The sequence below is a fragment of the Callospermophilus lateralis genome, chromosome 1, assembly GCF_048772815.1.
Source record: "Callospermophilus lateralis isolate mCalLat2 chromosome 1, mCalLat2.hap1, whole genome shotgun sequence".
NCBI classification, from domain to species: Eukaryota; Metazoa; Chordata; class Mammalia; order Rodentia; family Sciuridae; genus Callospermophilus; species Callospermophilus lateralis.
Genome location: NC_135305.1, coordinates 98,614,958 through 98,632,821, shown reverse-complemented (window position 1 = coordinate 98,632,821; position 17,864 = coordinate 98,614,958). Strand labels below are relative to the sequence as shown.

The 17,864-nt window shown below is 40.5% G+C and overlaps 1 protein-coding gene and 1 pseudogene across 1 annotated transcript in view; one reads left to right on the top strand and one right to left on the bottom strand.

The window, feature by feature from the left end:
• The window catches only part of Hecw1 (HECT, C2 and WW domain containing E3 ubiquitin protein ligase 1), a 240,400-nt gene that overhangs the window by 57,495 nt on the left and 165,041 nt on the right, over positions 1-17,864 (bottom strand). The window contains exons 15-18 of the mRNA XM_076864225.2: positions 12,070-12,175; positions 11,053-11,149; positions 5,238-5,321; positions 4,730-4,839 (exon numbers count right to left, since the gene is read on the bottom strand). Of these exons, the coding sequence (XP_076720340.2) occupies positions 4,730-4,839; positions 5,238-5,321; positions 11,053-11,149; positions 12,070-12,175 (397 nt within the window). The remainder of the gene's footprint in view (positions 1-4,729; positions 4,840-5,237; positions 5,322-11,052; positions 11,150-12,069; positions 12,176-17,864) is intronic.
• On the top strand, positions 17-2,361 carry LOC143411954 (prostaglandin E synthase 3 pseudogene; annotated as a pseudogene).

The following is a 17,864-nucleotide window of genomic DNA, read 5'->3' as shown; positions in this document are numbered from 1 at the left end:
ATGACTGTGGGAACAAATGGCTGAGGAGGAGAAGGAACAGGTTGCTGCAGTCAAGGAAGTCCAGACCCCAAAACACCTGGGGTGTGAGGGAATCCATAATCGCCATATTGAAACTGCAGGAGTAGCCTTGGTGAAAGGCTAGGCTTCAGGATAGAGGGAACCAGATCATAAGTTTGGACTGTGAGTTAATCTATTGAGACACTGCTTTACCTGGACAGAGACAACAAACTGTAATCTACAACAAATTGTAACTCGGTATCTTTGCAAACAGTGTCATTGCTGGTATAATTTTTCCAAGGGCTTCTTGCATGGAGCCATCAAGTGGCTTGGTATTGTGGCATTTTGTATCCTCCCCTTCTGCTTGTAGCAGATTGTTTATGGTGTTTGTGTAAAACCCACTATGGTCGTTATTTAAATTAAACAAAAGGGGGAAATGTTAGAGTCTGTAAACAAGTCTGGATGGCGCCTGACAAAATGCCAGAGGGAGTGGTTTGTGAAGTAACAAAAGTGAGCCATTAAGTGTGGAGATTCCTTATTGGTTGACTGATGTATCTATTTTATGTTAATTAAGATAAGCTGTGTGGAATGTATAAATATCGCTCCGGTCCTTCAATAAACGGCTTCCATTCCTGCTGTATCAATCTACACAAGTTGTTCGTCACCCCCCGGTTAGTTTGCTGCAGCCGTACCCCGGCATAAATCTACAAGTGCAAGTATAATTTCTTTCCAACAGATTATAGTACATTTTATAGCATGACTTTAACTACTGTTGGTACTACCACTATCCCTGTGATCACTCCTCATTTTTCTAAAGATTTATGCTTCACCAGGTACTTTGATATAAACTTCTAGAGTTCTCTATCTCTGCAGCACTCAGGTAAATTTCAAAAAGGGCTATGATAATGGAAATTGCAAAATTTGACCCAAAAATATTTGGGTTGCATAATCTAGGACCACATGGTCAAGGCTGGAGAATAAAAAAATTAAGTACTTTGACAAAAAGAATTGAATGATTACATAAATTCATGGCATCAGTAATGTCTTTATTGGCAAAGATGATACCTTTAAAAAAACTTAGCAAAATAATTTTCATTTAGCAAACAATGCTTTATTCTCTTTCTTTTCTTTTTGCAATATGATAGCTCTCTCCTATAATGATGTTAAAATCTTGCTGTGTAGCCAAAGGTTTTTTTAGACCAAAGTGTAGATATGTCAGCAGATATTTCTACAACAACAGGTCATCGCGCAGACCGATGGCTCCCCCAGATGGAAGACTGCTCCTCCCAAATAGGTGCACACTGGAAATGTTCGATTGTCCTGATGTTGGCTCTAATAAAGCTCCTGTTCTCCTTTATCCCAGGCAACAGGATTTCAGTTATGTTATATGTCAGAGGAGGCAAGCCCTAAGTATTTCATAAGCAGTGTCAATGGTACACTTGTTGGGTGGCTGTGACAACAAGGAGACACTGTCTTCAAAATAGATTTTAGCAATTGGCAAAACTACTTTAAGAGATATTCTGAATGGCACAACTTGGATGAGTAATACTAAAAGACATTCCAGCTTTGGAGACTTAAGGAGTAATGTTGAGTGAGACATTCCTTTCAAGACATAGAACCCATTGCTAAATTTTCTCTTTGGCATTTTCCCACTGGCTTCAAAAATCAAATTTGGATCCTGACTCCTGAGGTTGTGAGATAGAAAGTTCCTATGGTTTTAAAGCTGCTCTCTCTGCCAGTGCATCCAGCCTGCTGCTGCCCTTGCCTAAGGGGAAGATTCCAGGCCCTGATCCTGGAGGAACCAGATTCTTTAGCAGTCAACAGAGAGGTCCCCCTGCCCCATTCACAAAGCAGCATGCTTTTGCAAAGTGATACCATTGAAGGGACTATATCTTCATTGAAGTTTGTGTTGAAGAGAGTAAAGATGTTAATGTAAATTTTGAAAAATCCAAATTTACTTTCAGCCTTCTTGGAGGAAGTGATAATTTTAAACATTTAAACAAAATTGATGGTTTTTACTGTATTGATCCAAATGATTCTAAGCATAAAAGAAGGAACAGATCAATTTTATGCTGTTGACTAAAAGGAGAGCCTGGCCCATTATGGCCTAGGTTAGCAAAAGACAGGGCAAACTTCATCAATGGCTGAGTGTGGACTTCAATAATTGGAAAGACTCGGAAGATGATTCAGATAAGACTTGTGTGATTTTGGTCATTTCTCTGAGAAACAGACGTGGGTGAACAGCGTGGGTGGTGATGAGGATGTAGATTTACCAGAAGTAGATGGAGCAGATGATGATTCACAAGACAGTGATGATGAAAAAATGCCAGATCTGGAGTGAGGAATATCGTCATCGCCTGGATTTTGAGAAAGAAAATTACTTCTCCATAAGATTTCATGATTGAGAAAATTCCTGAGTTGATAGCTCTCAAGACAGTTATTTGCTGCCTTTCACCCATTTTTTTCTACCTGATTTTTTTTTTATTTCCTTTTTTAAAAGGCTTCACTAAGACTTGACAATAGACCATTATACGGGGCAAATTTAGTCAGCTAAGGTGCTATCTTATGCACGGACATTTCCCAGACTTCCATGAAACTGTTGAGTTCCTAGGCAATTGACACAGCAGTTCTGATAAGTAAAAACATTTCACCTAAGTCTCCTTTACTTTGTAACATAATTACTGACATGATAGGAAGCTCTCCACTTAGGGAAAGTCTAATTAAATTTTAAGTTTTAAAATATGAATTCAGAGTGGTTGAAACTAATTGGCTGACATTTTAAACGGATAACCTACCTTTCTTCTGATGTACCCTATAGGATTGTTCCACTAAAGTGTATTTTTCAAAAAAAATTTACTGCCTATTATTGTACATGAGTGATTATTTGTCAGTGTTTCACATGCATCTTAACTAAAACTAGTGAAATTCCCTTAACTTAGATGGTTTTTGAAGCCTATACATTTGGTATTGTTTGTCCCTTAAGCTTTTACATCTCTTAGCCTGGAGGATGAAGAAATCTGTACACTGTTGCTTGAGAGTCTGTACATTTAGACCAGATTTGTATTTGGACAGTCAATATGGCAAATGAGTGAAAAAAAATGTTAATACACTATTGGATTTTTTTAATTTCTTTTTTTTTTTTGATTCAGCTGAAAAACCTCAATTTATATTCTTGACAGTGGGGATTTTTTAAAATGTCTACATTCTTTTTGATAAACTGTTGGAAGACTTAAAAAAATAAAGTCATAAAGGAAATTTGGGGTTACTATAAAAGCTACTACAATGTGATAATGCAAGTCAAATTCAAAGGGGGTGTTACGATTTGGATATGAGGTGTCCGCACAAAACTCCTGTGTTAATGTAGGAATGTTCAGAGGTAAAGTGATTGAATTGTGAGAGCTGTAACCTAGTCAGCTCATCCTAGTTTGAGTGGCTGGGTGGTAACTAGAGGCAGGTGAGGTATGGCAGTGGAGGTGGGTCACTGGGTTGTGCCCTGGAAGGGTCCATCTCCCTTATGGCCCTCCCCCTGTCCTGCCTCCCTGCTTCCTTACTGCCAGGAGCTGAGCAGCTTCCCTTTGCTGTGGCCTCCCCCCTTGATGTGCTGCCTCACCTTGGGCCCACAGCTACGGAGCTGTCTATGAACTGAAACCTCTGATACTGTGAGCCCAAAATAAACTTGTCCATCTCTAAGTTGTTTTTCTCAGGTATTTGGTTCACAGCGATGCAAAAGCTGACTAAAATGGGGAAATCTCCAATACTGATCTGATTTGGAGGTATGGATTTGATCTCTACCAGTCATCTTGATGGTTCCAGGAAATGTCTTTTTTTTCCCCACTAAACATATATTCCCCCGTTTGGAATAGAAAAAACCCACAAATGATTTTTATATCATTCTCATACACAAAGAAAACAGGAGGAACAATTATACATGGTGTAAGAAATCCCTTGGAATCTTTGTGGAGACATAACAGTGGTCCCAGGAAATATGTTAACATAATTGGTATCAAATAGAATTCTAAATCATAAGGGACTGTTTCAGAAAGGGCCTTCTCTTTGAAATTCTTGGAGACTGCCTTGGGAATGCAATAGCGATTCAGAGCAGGAAAACAAACTTGTTCTGTAAGTGGCCATATAGTAAATATTTTAGGCTTTGCAAACCACAGGACTTCTGTTGCTATTACTCATGTCTGCTGCCATAGTGTGAAAGCTGTCATAGAAAATACATAAATTACAGGCATGGCCAGGTTCCAATAAAACTTTATTTATGGGCACTGAAATTTGAATTTCTTATTGTACTCATATGTCTTGAGTGTTTAAAATTTTTTTCAAGCATTTAAAAATATAAACCCCATTCTTGGGTGGGGGCATTATAAAAACAGGCAGCAGTTTTCAATACCTAATTTAGAGAATGCTTTGTGTTTTTTTGGTGGTACCAGGGATTGAACCCAGGGGCATTTAACCACTGAGTCACATCCCCAGCCCTTTTTTATAGAGACAGAGTCTCACTAAGTTGCTTAGGAGCTCACTAAGTTGCTGAGACTGGCTTTGAACTCCAGATCCTCCTGCCTCAGGCTCTCAAGCTGCTGGTATTATACACCTGGCCTAGAGAGTTCATTTTTTGATCAGGAAATTAAGAAGGACTGAAAGAGGAAAGACTTGCATACAGTTGCCCATCAATTCTTTTCAGCTTGTGGAAATAGACAGGACTACTCATAGGTCATTCCCAAGTTACCTGGAGAGTTCTGAGGTGAGGAACAGGGTGAACAGCGGGGAGAAAAGCTATACCCGGGGTGGAAGGCAGCCTGCAGGGGTACATAGGACATAATCTCTTCTTCAAAGAGGCTGCAGAGCAAAAAAAAAAAAAAAAAAAAAAAAAAAGTTAGTTCTCTGTTCCCTGAGAAAGTGAATTGGCTAATAACAGTTAAATTTCTTAACAAGCAACAAAAGCAATTAGATTTATATGTAACATAAAAGTTAGGCATGTCTTGATGGCAAATTCTCAGCATTTCTTTTTTAAAGCCCTAACTAATCCCATAATAAAGTCTCCATCAAGAACTCTTTATAGTTCTTGGTGCCCCGGTCACAAGATGGACAGCAATCACAAGGGTGAGAACACTACTTCAGTCCCAGGTACTAGACTCTTCTAGAATAAAGAACGGGTGTTTCTGGTTCTTTTCTGCTGTGGTGCAGAACTGCTCGGTGCAGCTTTTCTAGAGTTTTTTTCAGGTACAGATCCTTACCTCAGCAAAATAACTAGATCTGCATCACAGGACAACTTCTCAAGCCCATGATTACCCTCGGTCCGAATATAATGGATTTTCTCCCTAGAGTAATGAGGAAAATAAAATGAGAATTACACATCAACACCTAAGCTAAGGTATAAATCTTTTTTTGTATCTTGCAATGTGGCTGAATAGCCGGGGCCTAATGTCCAGTGCATTTTGTGGTACTCAGAGCTCATCTTGCAGGCTCACAGGATGCTCTATAAGGGGTGGCTTTTTCTCAGACTCACACTGGCACAGAATCTGAGGAATACAGCAAAGTCAGGACCCCAGAGAGCAAAGATGAATGTGGAGCTGGGTCAGGAAGTGTTGCTGAAGTACTGCTTTGGGCTTATGGTAAATATGAAGCCATGGGAAGATAAGGAATGGAGAGTTGCTAGGGAAATCTTGTGGTTGATGATAAATTTATAATGCCACACTGGGCACAAAGGGTCCAGACGAGAGTCTCCCTGTTCAGTCAATATCCAGGGATCCACTCCTCTGTCTATACCCAAAGGACTTAAAATCATCATACTACAGTGATGCAGCCACATCAATGTTTATAGCACCTCAATTCACAACAGCTAAACAGTGGAACTAACCTAGATGTCCTACAATAGATGAATGGATAAAGAAACTTTGGTATTTATACATAATGGAATATTACTCAGCCTTAAAGAAGAATGAAATTATGGCATTTGCAGGTAAATGGATAGAGTTGTAGAATATCATGCCAAGTGAAGTAAGTCAATCCCAACAAACCAAAGGCCAAATCTTTTCTCTGATAAGTGGGTATTAATCCACAATGGGGGGTGGGCAAAGGAAGAATGGAGGAACTTTGGATTGGACAGAGGGAAGTGAGGCGAAGGGTGAGGAGGGGGTATGGAGGCGGGAAAGATGGTGGAATGAGATGGACATTATTATCCTATGTATGTGTATGATTGCACGAATGGTGTCACTCTGCATTGTGTATAATGGAAAGTTGTGTTCCATTTGTGTACAATGAATCTAAATGCATTCTGCTGTCATGTGCAACTAATTAGAATAAATTAAAAAAATACCCAGGGGTCAATTCATCTGTTTAGTTACAGCTCACCTATTGTAACCTTTTTTCACAATCTCCAACTTCAACTTTGCAGATTATTTCAAATAAGTGTATGGATAAGCAATACTTATTTTTACCGAATTAACCTTGTAATTTGCTTCCCTGATATTATTCAGATCCAGGTCTAAGAATCATTCCATTGTGTGTGTGTGCTTCAAAAGAGTGGATTATTTTGCCTTTCTTAAAGGGGATACAGCAGAAATCTGGGGAAATTTAAGGATTGATATTTTTTTTAAGAAAAATTATTTAACCTTTTTTCTTTTTGTTTCAATTTTTATTTTGAGATAATTTGAAGTTCATGTGCAATTGGAAGAAATAATACAAAGTCATCTCATAAACCCTTCACTCAGTTTTTCCCAGTGGCAACTCAGGAATGGATGGTTTTTTTTTAAAAAAATCTATTTTCAAACAGCTGGAGGTAGAACTTTTCCCTCTGTCAGATTGAGAATCTGAGAATTGAGAATTCATTGAGAATTCATTGAGAATCCAAATCTTTACCATAACTTTTATATTTTCAGATGGAAATATAATCGACTTGACACTTGGTGTGGGGATTTTTTAAAAAGGGAAGGGAAGGGGAGGGCTGGGGATGTGGCTCAAGCGGTAGCGCGCTCGCCTGGCATGCGAGGGGCGCTGGGTTCCATCCTCAGCACCACATAAAAATAAAATAAAGATGTTGTATCCACAGAAAACTGAAAAATAAACATTAAAAAATTCTCTCTCTCTCTCTCTCTCTCTCTCTCTCTCTCGGGGAAAAAAAAAGGGAAGGGGAACTTGTTGTCCTCTTACAAAGACATACTGTGCTCTGTTATCAGTTCCTAGTATCGTTGCTTCCACAATATCGCCCATGGTGCTCCTTCCTCTCCATCTATGTTTACCATGGTCCACGTGACCATCATGTCTTACGTATGTTGTCTCCCACATAGCTTCCTGCTCCAGTCTAGCTATTCTCCATAGAGCAGCCCAACTAGTCATTAAAAATACAATCATATTTCTTTCCTGCTGAAAACTCCTTAATTGCTTGTCCAGTAAAATTGCACTTCCAATAAAAATCCTACCTCCTTCCAGTTACTGCCAAGATCTCCCTGTCCATAGTCACCGTGGTCTTTACACCTTACCCCATCCACCCCTGAGCCCAAAAGCCTTTCTTTCACTCCTCACTGACACCAAGCTTTTCCTACCATGGGGACTTTGTACACTCTCCCTGTGCCCCAACCTTGCATCTCAGGAACAACTCCTTCTCATCCTTCAGGTTTCAGCTTAAGTACCACCTACTTGGAAAAGTCCTCCCTGTTTAGGTTGTAAGTCCTCTTCCTCTGCAACCGCACTTTATCCCTCTCACTGAATTCTGATCATGACCTTCATGACACTTATCATTATTTATATATTTGGCTTAAAAATAAAAAAGAAAAACCCCAACAACCCAAATCTTGTCCATCATCTGCCTCTCTGAGTAGACTGTAGTTTCTATGAGAATATGTCTGGTTTGCTTGTTACTGCTTATATCAGCCCTAGCACAATCCCAATTCAGGACAGTTGCATAATAAAAGGACTAGTGGCAGGAAGGAATGAATAAATCAGGACTGCTAGGCACTCCTCACACATAAGAGACGTCATTAACTCTGGGTTTTTTGGCTCCATTTCCCGCTCCATGTGTAGCTTTTTAAATTCACTTATGTCTGCTGAGCACAGTTTTCTGAGAACACATTCTTTACCCCCTAACCCAGCAACGGCTTTTGTGGACCAAAGACATAGTTTCCTGGCTCCCTCAGAAATGGCAAAACAGGGGTCATGATCCCCATTTGAGGACCAGAGAAAGTTTCTTCAGGGTTCTGGCGAGAGGAGGTTTTCTTTTCAATTCTTGAACATTTATGAATCTCACATTGCTTTCAGAGGGAGGAAGGATTCCCCCTGGGATTCCTTGAGGATTCCCTAAAATTGTTATGAGTCAAGCAGCTGTGATTGGCTTCCTTGGTCTCATGAGCTAGACTTCCCCAAGAGCAAGTTTTTTGTGAACTTTTGAATGCCATGGCCTCTAGGTCTCTCATAGTCACTGTGGGACTGCTGTTTCTGATGAGATATTGGGTTTCTCAAACTGGGGTCCACAATTTCCTTAGGGTCTATTAATTGCTTGAAATTATCTGCACAGATTTCCATTTACATGTGGGGGAGAATCGAAAATGGCTTTCATCAGATTCTCAAAGGATTCTATAACCTTAAAACGGCTATTAGTTTCCATACTAGGTAATTTCCAAAGTTCTTCCAATTCCAACATGCCCTGATTTTAGGTCCACTCAGCTGTGAAAAATTATAATTGGGTAATTCCATACCGCTTCAAAGCCTTTAAGGGTTCTTGAAGTTTGTTAAAACGTGATATTACATGGGAAGGTTAAAAACAGTTTACTTTTCTCTGGAAATATATTCCACTCTTTTACATAGGGGATTAATATTTTTTAAAACTTTCCTAGAGATCAAAATGATACTCTAATGCCTTTAGTCAATTTAAATTCCTCTAAAAAGTACCCAGTGAACTCATGAGTTAGTGGTAGAATGAGTAACAACAACAAAATGTTCAAGTGCAATCATGTATCAGAATCTCTTCAGTTAGTACAAACCCCTTGGAATCCCTTGAGGATTCCCTAAAATTGTTATGAGTTAAAGAGCAGTTCCCACCCCCCCGGCCCCGCCCTGGAAAAGGCCTATATGACCAAGTAAGGCAGGTCATTCTTACGAGTTGAACAGGGACTGGGGATGTAGCTCAGTGGTTGCTCCCTAGCCGAGCATGTGGGAGGACCTAGGTTTGATCCCCAGCTCAGACAAAAAGAAAAAAAAAAAAGTAGTGTTTCCTATCTTTAAGTAGAAGACCAGGTTCTGAGGGACAGAACAGATCAAAGATAAGGAAGTTGAAGGCCCTTCTCCAAAGGACTGACAGTGTGTAGGGAGACAAGCAAATTTCAGAATCCAAGAGATCTAAAAGCATCTCAGAGGTGCAAAAAGAAAGCTATTAAAACTAGACAAGAAAAATACCAACGTCTTCCTGGATCACTGAATTTTTACATTTGATCTGAGTCTTTTAAAGGAGCTGAGGTAGCCAGGTGCAATGGTGCATAGCCAGCCTCTGCACTTAGCAAGGCCCTAAGCAACTTAATGAGACTCTGTCTCAAAATAAAAAATAAAAAGGGCAGTGGTTATGGGACCCTGAGTGAAATCCCTGGTACCAATTAAAAAAAAAAAAAAAAGAAAAAAAAAGGAGGGGGATGAGATGCCCTTAATGGAAAGGCTGTTCAGGAAAGACAAAGGCAGAGGCCTGTTTGGTGGAGGCGGAGACCCTTGGAGGATAAAACTTAGTGCAGAGGGAGAGTTAGGTGAGGGCCAGACTTTGAAGACCCTGGATGCTGTGCTTAGAAATTGTGACTTCATTTCATTCACGGGGAGCTCTGTGAGCTTTTTTGGAGGGCATGGGGAACACGATTTGACCTGTGCTATCAGAAGGTAACTCTAGTTGTCAAGGGGTAATAGGGGATATCTTATGAGAGGCCCTTGTGAAGTCGAGGGGAGAAATGATGAGGACCCAAACTTGGGCCCTGGCAGGGAGAAGAGAAAAAGGACTGGAAGGGAGAATGCACAGAGGTTAATATTCACTGGTGAAGGTCGGGGGCGGGGGGTGGGTGTTGAGGTCAGGGGCAGCAGAGAGAATGGGGGTTCTGATTTATAGAGCAAAACTGCAGGGAAAAGAGGTGTTAATGAGGGGGCAGTGAGGGGGAAAGAATAGTGAGTGAGCCATCTGGAGGAGTTGGCAAGGATTCAAATGGTTATTCCAAGGTGTTAGTGATTCACTGAGGAACTCAAAGTAGAGTATTATAGGTACCAGCCAGATTCAAGAGTCCACCAAATGGGAAAGGAAGAATTAGAGGCAGTCATGAACTGAGTTTCCATTTCCCTTCTCTAATTCTTTACCTGCATCCTCACTCAAGCTTTCCAATAAGGCTCACATTGTGACCTTGTCCCAGTGATGAGACTGGTGTCAGAGGATTGAATAATACGTCTCTATTAGGGACCCTGAGCTGGAGTAAGATTTCAAACCCCCAAAGGCCACACCCTTAACCCCCATGCATATCGGGTTTTTGAAATGTTAAGCAGTGAACTGAAGAAGAGAGATTTTGAATTTCTGGGTGAGAAAGCAAGATTATGTTCAGGGAATATTTCCTCTTTTTATTAGTCCAGGTGGCTGTCCTTTCCAAATGAAGTAATTTGATTTCAGAGACACCTGCTCAGAAATGTCTCTAATGGATGCTAGGTTGTTAGGACAACTATGTTTCTTGGTTGGCTTTTGTATATGGTGACTCAAAATTCTGTTTACTACTAAACAAATTTTAAAATAAAAAATAATTTATATGGTGCCTCACATAAGTAGTCTTCAATGACAACTATTTGGTTTCCTTTCTGTGTTTGTCTCCAAGTCCATGGAAATCACTTCAGTAACTTGACAATATGACTATGTCTGCTACTGCTACTTTCCAGAATACTGAGTCTTTCATTTTGAGGATTCAGGTTACAATTTAAATGCAAGAATAAAACGCAACAGAAGTTACTTTTCCTCTCTCTCTCCATGGAAGTGTTTTCCCATCTGAAAAAGAAAAAGAAAATCTAGAAAGACCTAGAGCTCTAGGGGTGAGGGATGAGCCCTACCTGAGTGTGTGATTTCTTGCCAAGCTTGGCTGACGCTCTTGTAGCATTTCAAAAATGTTTGGCTGGCGAAGAAATGCCACGATCTTGTCATTATATGCTGAAACAGACAAAAGAGCACAGTTGTGGTTGAGTCTGCAGCCCAGGCATGATTTCTCCGATAACAGGAAAATGCCTGCTGGATACCAGGATTAGTGTAGGAATTTGAAGTACTCATAAATAAGAGTAAGCTCTTGCATTTTAAAAGTATGACATAATAGTATTATTATTATTTTTTAAAGATCAAACTCAAAGTGAACCAGATCTAAGTTAAGCATCCATAATATGTCAGGCTCTTTGCTGGGTGTTAACTCATCTCTGCTTGAACAGGTGAGGGAGAATAAAACAGCTCTCCCATGAAAGGAGTTCTCTCTTCCTTCTATCTTTTCTTGGTCCTTTTGCCACAGATATTATGGCCAAAGACTCTTTAAGAGTTCAGAGAGATCCTTTTCTGCGTACTTGATCTTTAAGTCCATGGCCATGTGTTGATTTCCCAGTAACGAAGATGGAAATACTCAGTATCTAGACTCTCTCATCTCATTTCCCTTGATACAAGGGGCACACGTTTTGGAAAGAGGTAGTGAGGTTGCTAATGAAGACTGCAAACTCTTCCCATTCATACAAAGAAAGAGAGCTATAAATTAAAGGCGGCATCTAGCAACAGTAAAATCCACCACCTCAATTAAACTATGTTTTTCTGGACAGAGTCGATAAACAATTGAATGGAATAAAGAAAAAAGGGGTGAGAGGGACTGGAAGAGAGTAGAGAAGAGAGAGGCAGGGGAAGAAAGAAGGATAAAGTGAAAAGGGGCAGAGAGAATAATGGGAGTGAAAGGTGGGGGAGTGTCATAAAAGAGCAGAAAGAAAATACAAAATCTTGGATATTGAAGGATTCACGATAACAACAACAGCAACAGCAAAACAACAACAAAAAGGGCTAAGTATTGGGTAGCCAGGGGTTAAAAGAAGCATTATACATACCCAGTGGCAATGATTCATGTTGATGTTGGCTTCGAATAGCAGCTACTAGGCTGTGTCCTGGCCTGGCCAGTAAGGAGGCTCCTCTGTTTCTAGAGACTTCTGAGGCCTAATTTTAAAATAAAAGTGTAAGATTGAAAAATCTGTCATCATTTTCAGATGATCTTTTGATACCAATTTTTCAACTCGAGGGGTTAAAGATACTGACATTACCTAAGTTAAAAAAAAATAATAAGGTTATAATCTTCCAGGTGATGGTAAAATAAGCAAGTTTCTAAAAATGACTGAGTAGTTAATATGCTATATTATGTTTTTTCTTTTCTTTAAAATTCTTAAAAAATATATTTTTTTTTAGTTGTAGAGGGACACAATCCCTTTATTTTATTTATTTCTTTTTATGTGGTGCTGAGGATAGAACCCTGTGCCTTACACATGCCAGGAAAGTACTCTACCACTGAGCCACAACCCCAGGCCTGAATTATGTTTTTAAGAAAGTGATTGTGTCAACTGTCATGGATATTAATCAAATTAATATACTGAATAGACTAAGAAACATTCTCATCAAAAATATGATAAAGAGAGAGAAATTCTACATACATATTATAAGCAAGACTGATTCATAACCCTTCTTTCTCATGGTGAGAGCTGGATTTCAATATAGGACTTGCTCTTTAAAACAGTGTTGACTATACTCAAAGCGCATTCTTTCTTGAGCACCTACTGTGCGTTCATTCACTGTACTGGCTTCACTTCATACAGTATCTTGCATCCTCACAAATTCTGATCTGATCTCCCCAGAGCAGACACCACCAAACAAAGCCCCTGAGGCCTGGTTATTCCTAAGCTCCACCTGCTAAAACTCCCCTCCACCCCAGGAGTGCATTGATCTGGTGGTCTGTGTAGACAAAACTCCACTACAGGACCCCCTCCCCCCCACCACCATTTTATCCTACTTTATATAGGTGAGAAAGGAAGCTGAGAGCTATTTCAACCAGCTTCAGTCTTAGGCCACTATTTGGCACCTTGAAAGAGGAAGGGGTTAATAACTCCAGTCCTTATGCTCTCTTTCTCTGTCTCTCAGTAGATTAGCCTAAGAAGAAATAGAAAGAAGAACAGTTGGGCATAGGCGGTCACCATCTATTCTTGTCAACTCTTTTGACCTCTCCATGGAGACAATTCTTCATTTTTCACTAGGAATCTATTCTCCATTGTGTGTGTATGTGTTCTTGCTGCACTAATTGGTTCATGAGCATATATATTTATATGTATTTTTTTCTTCCCCCGCCTCATTTTTAGCATTTAAAAAAATGTGATTATTTTTCCTTGTCTTGCCTTTTGAGGATAAAGGTTTTTGGTTTGTTTATTTTTATTTGTTTGTTTCTTTCTTTTTTTCTCCCCCTAACAAATTTTCTTATTTTTTTCTCTCTCTTCCTTTAATTGTTTTTTTCTATCTTTTCTCTTCCTTCCTTATAACCATCACCTTATATATCTGTTATGTTTTAGAAATGAGGTGTCTCTCAAAAGCTCATGGGTGAAATAATGAAAGAAAGTTTAGAGGTGAAATGATTGGGTTATGAGAGCCTTAACCTAATTTATGTATTAATCCCCTCATAGGGATTAACTGGGTGTACCCATAGACAGGTCAGGTGTGGTTGGAGGAGATGGGTCATTAGGGGCGTGCCCTTGTGGTATATATTTTGCTCTTGTTGATCAGTCTCTGCTTCTGGGTACAATGTTCCCATCTGCTTTCATTTGCCACACTCTTCTTTCATAATGTTCTGTTTCATCTTGGACCCCAGAGAATGGATTCGGCCATCTGTGAACTTAGACCTCTGAAACATGAGCTCCCAAAGTAATGTTTTTTCCTTTAATTTTTTTTGTAAGGTCTTTTGATTACAGCAGTGAAAAGCTGACTAAAATAGAAATTGGTACCAAGAAGTGGGGTTGTTACTGTGACTAACATGACCTTGTGGTTCAGAAGCTATTGGAGCTTTTTGGAATTTGTGGGAGGAATTTTGGAAAGTTTAACAATGCAAACTGGAAAAGCTTTAGAATATTGAAGGTGGACCTTTATGAGAAGCTTCAGTGGGAGCTCAGAAAACCAGAATTTTGATGGGAATGTGGACAGTAAAAACTGGGCTCATGAGGTTCAGAGGAAAAGAAGGACACTATAGGAAATTGGACTAGAGGCCATTCATGTTATGTTCAGGTTAAGAAGTTATCTGCTTTTTCTCCAGGTCCTGAGACTTTCTGTGAGGCTGAATTAAGTTTCTTGCTTTCCTTATTTTTTATTGGTGCTTTATAGTTGAAAAGAATTTATTGTTACATATTTGTACATGTGCACAATATAACAATATAATTGGCCCAATACCACTCCCCAGTATTTCCCTGTCTCTCTTTCTGTCTCCCACCCCCTAGGTCCCTTTCCTCTACTGATCTCCCTTTGAGTTTTAGGAGATCTACCCCGACCTTTGTTTTCCTTTTTCCTTTCTAGCTTTCACATGTGAAAGACAACATGCAACCCTTAACCTTCTAACTGACTTATTTTGCTTAACATGATGGTCTCTACTTCCATCTATTTTCCTTAAAATAACATAATTTCATTTTTTAATGGCTGAGTAAAACTCCATTGTTTATATATACCACATTTTCTTTATCTATTCATTCATTGATGGACATCTAGGGTGGTTCCATAGTTTGGCTATTATGAATTGTGCTGCTATAAACATGAGTATGCATATATCATTATAATCAGATGACTTTTATTATTCAAGGTGAATACTGAGAAGTGGTATAGCTAGGTCTTATGGTGGTTCCATGCCTAGTCTTTTGAGGAGCCTATGAGTCTGAATTTAAAGGTGATGAACTGAGCCACTCCCCGAGCCTGCAAGGTAGGCAGACCTGCGACCCACCGGCAGGTCAGGCCCAACAAACTGTGGAGGGGCACAGCTGCCCCACGAGCCTGCTAGGTAGGCAGAACCCTGACCACCAACAGAACAGGCCCAGCGGCCGGCCAGACACATCGCCCCGCCCCGGTTGGGGGAGGGGCAGAGCCGCCGGGCGCCTGCAAGGTAGGCAGACCTGCGACTCACCAGCATATCAGGCCCAGCAACCCGCGGAGCGGCAGAGCCACCCCCGGGCCTGCAAAGTAGGTGCACTTGCCACCCACCGGCAGGTCAGGCCCAGCAACTCTCGGAGGGACACAGCTGCTCCACGCGGGTGCAAGGTAGGCGGAACCGTGACCACCGACAAAACAGGCCCAGTGGCCCGCCAGACACATCGCCCCGGTTGGGGGAGGGGCAGAGCCGCCAGGCGCCTGCAAGGTAGGCGGACCCGCGACCCACCAGCAGAACAGGCACAGCAATCCACAGAGCGGCAGAGCCACCCCCGGAGCCTGCAAGGTAGGCAGACCTGCGACCCACCGGCAGGTCAGGCCCAGAAACCTGCGGAGGGGCACAGTTGCCCCACGCGCCTGCAAGGTAGGCGGAACCGTGACCACTGAAAAAACAGGCCCAGTGGCCCGCCAGACACATCGCCTCGGTTGGGGGAGGGGCAGAGCCGCCACCAGCGCCGGCTAGGTAGACAGACCTGCAACCAACAAACAGAACAGGCCTAGTGGCCACCGGAGGGGCAGAGCCGCTGCTCACGCCTGCAAGGTAGGCGGACCTGTGACCACCGAAAGAACAGGCCCACTGAAAGTACAGGCACAGCGGCCTCCCGGCGTGGTAGGCACATTGCCTCAATTGGAAGAGGGGCAGAACCACCGCCAAAGCCTGCGAGGGAGACTTTACAACTATACAAGAGCAATATAAATATATAGGGGGAAAAAATCAATAACACAACAGTTTCACCAAGCAGAAAGAAACGCGATCAGTATGAAAAGACAAGGAAAGAAAGGACCACAAGCAATGCAGGTCAACTCAACTTTAGAAGAGGTAATATCTGCAGCAGATGGAATGTCAGATAAAGAATTCAGGATATACATGCTTCAGATGATCTGGAGTCTCAAGGAAGACATTAGACAGCAAAATCAGACAATGAAAGACCACTTCGACCACTTCGACAATGAATTACATAAACAAATCCAAGAAGCAAAAGATCAATTATACAGGGAGATAGAGGTTATAAAAAACAAACAAACAGAAATCCTGGAAATGCAGGATACAATAAACCAACTTAAAAACTCAATTGAGAATACTACCAGCAGAGTAGAACACTTCGAAGATAGAACATCAGACAATGAAGACAAAGTATTTCAACTGGAGAAGAACATAGACAGCTCAGCAAAGCTGTTAAGAAACCATGAGCAGAACATTCAAGAAATAGGGGATAACATAAAGAGACCAAACTTAAGAGTCATTGGGATACAGGAAGGTATTGAGGTCCAAAACAAAGGAATGAGCAATCTATTCAACGAAATAATACCAGAAAACTTCCCAGACTTGAAGAATGAGACAGAATCCCAAATCCTAGAAGCCTACAGGGCGCCGAATGTGCAAAATCATAAGAGATCCACACCTAGACACATTATAATGAAGATGCCCAACATACAGAATAAGGAGAGAATTTTAAAAGCTACAAGAGAAAGGAAGCAGATTACATTTAGGGGTAAACCAATCAGGATAACAGCTGATCTTTCAACACAGACTCTGAAAGCTAGAAGATCCTGGAATAACATATTTCAAACACTGAAAGAAAATGGGTTCTAACCAAGAATTGTGTATCCCGTGAAATTAAGCTTCAGGATGGAAGATGAAATTAAAACCTTCCATGATAAACAAAAGTTAAAAGAATTTGCAGCTAGAAAACCATCTCTTCAAAACATCCTCGGCAAAATATTACAGGAAGAGGAAATGGAAAATATCAATGAAAACCAACAGCGGGAGGTAGTACAGTAAAGGGCGGGGAATAATCAAAGAGGAAAACAAACCATGTTTAGTAACATAAATAAACAAATATGGCTGGAAGAACAACCCATATCTCAATAATAACCCTAAATGTTAATGGCTTAAACTCGCCAATTAAGAGACACAGGCTAGTAGAATGGATCACAAAACAAGACCCAACAATATGCTGCCTTCAGGAGATGCATTTGATAGGAAAAGACATACATAGACTGAAGGTGAAAGGTTGGGAAAAATCATATCACTCATATGGACTTCGGAAACAAGCAGGAGTGTCCATACTCATATCAAATAAAATAGATTTCAAGCCAAAGTTAATCAAAAGGGATGAAGAGGGACACTACATACTTCTCAAGGGAACCATACACCAACAAGACATAACAATCATAAATATATATGCCCCAAACAATGGTGCAGCTATGTTCAACAAACAAACTCTTCTCAAGTTCAAGAGTCTAATAGACCACCATACAATAATCATGGGAGACTTCAACACACCTCTCTCACCACTGGACAGATCTTCAAAACAAAAGTTGAATAAGGAAACTATAGAGCTCAATAACATAATTAATAACCTAGACTTAATTGACATATATAGAATATACCACCCAAGATCAAGCAGTTACACTTTTTTCTCAGCAGCACATGGATCCTTCTCAAAAACAGATCATATATTATGTCACAGGGCAACTCTTAGACAATATAAAGGAGTACAGATAATACCATGCATCTTATCTGATCATAATGGAATGAAATTGAAAATCAACGATAAAAGAAGTAAGGAAAAATCATGCATCACTTGGAGAATGAACAATAGGTTACTGAATGATCAATGGGTTATAGAAGACATCAAGGAGGAAATTAAAAAATTCTTAGAGATAAATGAAAGCACAG